This window comes from Sinocyclocheilus anshuiensis, unplaced genomic scaffold (genome assembly GCF_001515605.1).
Source record: "Sinocyclocheilus anshuiensis isolate Anshui unplaced genomic scaffold, SAMN03320099.WGS_v1.1 scaffold437, whole genome shotgun sequence".
Taxonomy (NCBI): Eukaryota; Metazoa; Chordata; class Actinopteri; order Cypriniformes; family Cyprinidae; genus Sinocyclocheilus; species Sinocyclocheilus anshuiensis.
In genome coordinates, this window is record NW_015539902.1 from 1217209 (window position 1) to 1220556 (window position 3348).

The window sequence follows — 3348 nt, forward strand, 5'->3', positions numbered from 1 at the left end:
ACTAACCATAGCATATAGCAGTGTTACTCATTGCGCGGCTCGCCAAGCTTTAATGTGTGGCTCGTTTGGCAGATGGCAGTAAATAATGCGATGATATGATCAATACAGATATTTAATAAAAACATTAAAAACAAGCAGAATTGCGGAATCCAGTCATAAAAACACAATTTACTGTATAATGCGGAATGTCACGGAATTTGTCAAAGTTTGGGCGAATAAATCAAAAGTAGGTCATTACACTTAAATCAAATCGCAATATTGACTGGTATCTGTAAATATTAAGCTGCAAAAATACCATTTAAATATGAATCCCGCATGTCTCTTTATGAATGAATGGCACAGATGCGCGGTTTCGTTTACTACACACATACTGAAGCGCACAGTGTTTTCAGCATCTGCGGTCTCGCTAAATGAGAACATAAATACATGAACAACAGTCAGTGTCTGCTCTATTATAAATAATTTATATTTTAAAAATACCCAAAACAGCGGAATTACAAGATGGAAATATAGACTAGAAAGATATTTAAACTTGCTCTGCCCTTATGTCCATGACATTGACTCACTGCGGAGTTGTTTTGGCAAATAACTTTAAATAAATAACTTTAAATAACTTTTAAAAAATATACCCCTTTGTATTGCAATGCATATTGTATGTTCAGGGATGACAGATTGAGAAGCAGACATGCTATTTATGACTGGATGTAACTTTTCATACTTTGCAGTAAAAGTGGCTCTCCTATTAACTTTGTCCTAAGTGCGGCTCTCGTGAAAAAAATAGTGAAGATCACTGGCATATAGTATACAAATGGTAATAAATACGCCCCCCAAAAATAAAACCATAAATAAATAAAACCATGGGTAATTTTCGTAAGGGGTATTTATAAATAATGGTATAATATTATTATAATAAAATATAATAACACTGTAAAAAAAAAAAGTTCATAAATCGCATTTAAGAAAAAAAAACACCTAAAAAAAAAATTATAGTAATAATTAAAATCTGCTTAATTGTACAAAAAACATACAACATTTAAATGAACAAACTATTAAGTATTTTTTATTATATTTTAAGTTATATTTTTCCATTATGTTTTCTATAATTCTTATTTGGGGGTGAAATCCAGGTCAAATTCCACTTCAAAATCTAATAATACAGATAAATTAAGAAGGAATTAAAATAAGAATAATAATAATAGAAATCTGCCTAATTGTGACAAAAAAAATACAAAATTTAAATTAACAAAAATATAAGATTTTTATTATATTTTATACGATAGTTTTCCAGTGTTTTCTTATATAATAGAATATTCTTATATAATTTGGGGTTGAAATCTGGGTCATATTTCATGCCATTCAAAGGAAAAAAGCATTATGATAGTATCATGTCATTTATTTGTTCAGGTTTTAATTTAGATAAATATACAGTATATACTGTGCATATACTCCAGTTTGTTTTGGGCTCCCAGAAAATCTTTAAAAACATGCTAGAGAAGGAAACCAGTAAACTAGAAATGTGCACAGAGAACAGACTCCTCATATGAAACATAAAACATAAAAAGAGGAACATTATTATTACAGCACAAAAAACATTGAAATTTACATTGAATAGTCACAGGAACAGTTCTCATTGTTTTACACTTTGCAGAACATGCTGGAGGGGAAGTGAAAAAAAAAAGTATTTGCATAAAGCACTTCTTAAGCCAACAATTAAACAGCAAAAGCAATGCATTACTCGCTTTTCAACAAAACATTCACATGTTCAACAGACTGCACGGAGCGAAAGCTGTGCATGCAAAGAGAAAGACCGTGACCTCAACTGAATATATGTGCATCACTCCCCAGCTGCTGATGATGCCATGACATCTATTCACAACATAAACGGAGTGATTTCTCAGCTGCTGCTGCCATAACAGAGCACCTCATCAATGCTTTCTGTCTGAGCTCAAAGCAAACCATACAAACACACACGAGCCTGGGGCTAAAAACACCGACTTGGACCCTCCTGAGACTTTGTTTTAAGTATGTAACTGCCTTTTATTTGAGTTAACGTGTTCAAAATAACTAAAGCAAAAAAAACAAGGGAATGTAGCATTAAGAAGTTCATAAGTGCTTGCAATAAAGCTGTGCAATGCTAAATAACTGCTTATTTGAAATATATAAAAACACAATTGTGAAAATTGTTTGAACTTGTTTGAACGGCTCCATGTTCCCTTTTTGCAGACATTTAGTTAATGTAAACATGTTTTAGGTATAGAAATCTATGAATTGTGTTCTGGACAACTTAATATATTCACAGACAAGCTACATAAAATTAAACAAACGAAAAAACCCTCACTAATATCTATATATATCTATATCTATATATATGTATATAAACTGCACAAAGAATAAGCTAGATAAAAAGTAACAGAGCAGCACCTGTACTGACATTTTTTGACTCAATGTGCCAAACATTTGAAAACTCAAGTTACTGAGGTGTTTGGCAACTCCCAATGAATTTGACAATAAGCAGCATTGCAAAAATAAAGAAAATGTGTAGAAGTGTAATATGAATAGTTAAGCACACACACAAAATGTATACACCTAGTTTTATAACGGAATGTTATGCATTTCAAAATGCAAGGCAAAAAAAAACTAAATCTTTACTATCCCAAAAGTAGTTTCTCTGAAATAACATACAGTAGCACACAGAAACATATAGTCCTGTTCTGAACATAAAGTGCACAGACATGTAAAGAGCACATTCAGTGGCTGACGACACAGGAAGGTTCTCGTGACTTGTAACACTGTGGCGGATCATCTCTCTGTGGTCTCTCCAGTCACAAAGCTCAGATCATCAGAGATCAGCTGCTCGCCTGAGAACGAGACACAGACGCCACTTCATCAGACCACACACAGACCGCTGGAACACTAGTCTGTACGGTCATATTATATACTGCAATACTGTAATATTATAATACGCTGGTGCCTGGGACCCACCCACAGAGATAATGACAGACTAAGCAGGTGGCTGACCTGTCCCAGCTCTATTTTTAACTTTAACAAAGCACTTACATTTATCCATCATACAGACTGTGTGATTGGGTGTTTGCCTAATATAGAACAATTTAACAATTTTGACTTTTTTTTTTTGGCAAATAAAAACCAAAAAAAAAAAAAAAACCATTACACATTCATAATAAGGTTTTTTGAAGTGACACTGACATGTTAATTAGACATTTCTGTGAGTCTGTATTACTTTTGTATGGAAGCTCATTTCCACTTCAGGATTAAAATAAAAATAAATAAAGATATATATATATATATACATATATATATATTCCAGAATTGCTAGACAAAAAAAAA

At 32.4% G+C, this 3348-nt stretch overlaps 1 protein-coding gene across 1 annotated transcript in view; it reads right to left on the reverse strand.

The window, feature by feature from the left end:
- Positions 1-2689: 2689 nt before the first annotated feature.
- Positions 2690-3348, reverse strand: part of LOC107686133 (E3 ubiquitin-protein ligase TRIM37-like) — a 27227-nt gene continuing 26568 nt past the window's right edge. Inside the window, exon 25 of the mRNA XM_016482992.1 lies at positions 2690-2858. Coding sequence (XP_016338478.1) covers positions 2800-2858 — 59 coding nt within the window. The 3' untranslated portion in view covers positions 2690-2799. The remainder of the gene's footprint in view (positions 2859-3348) is intronic.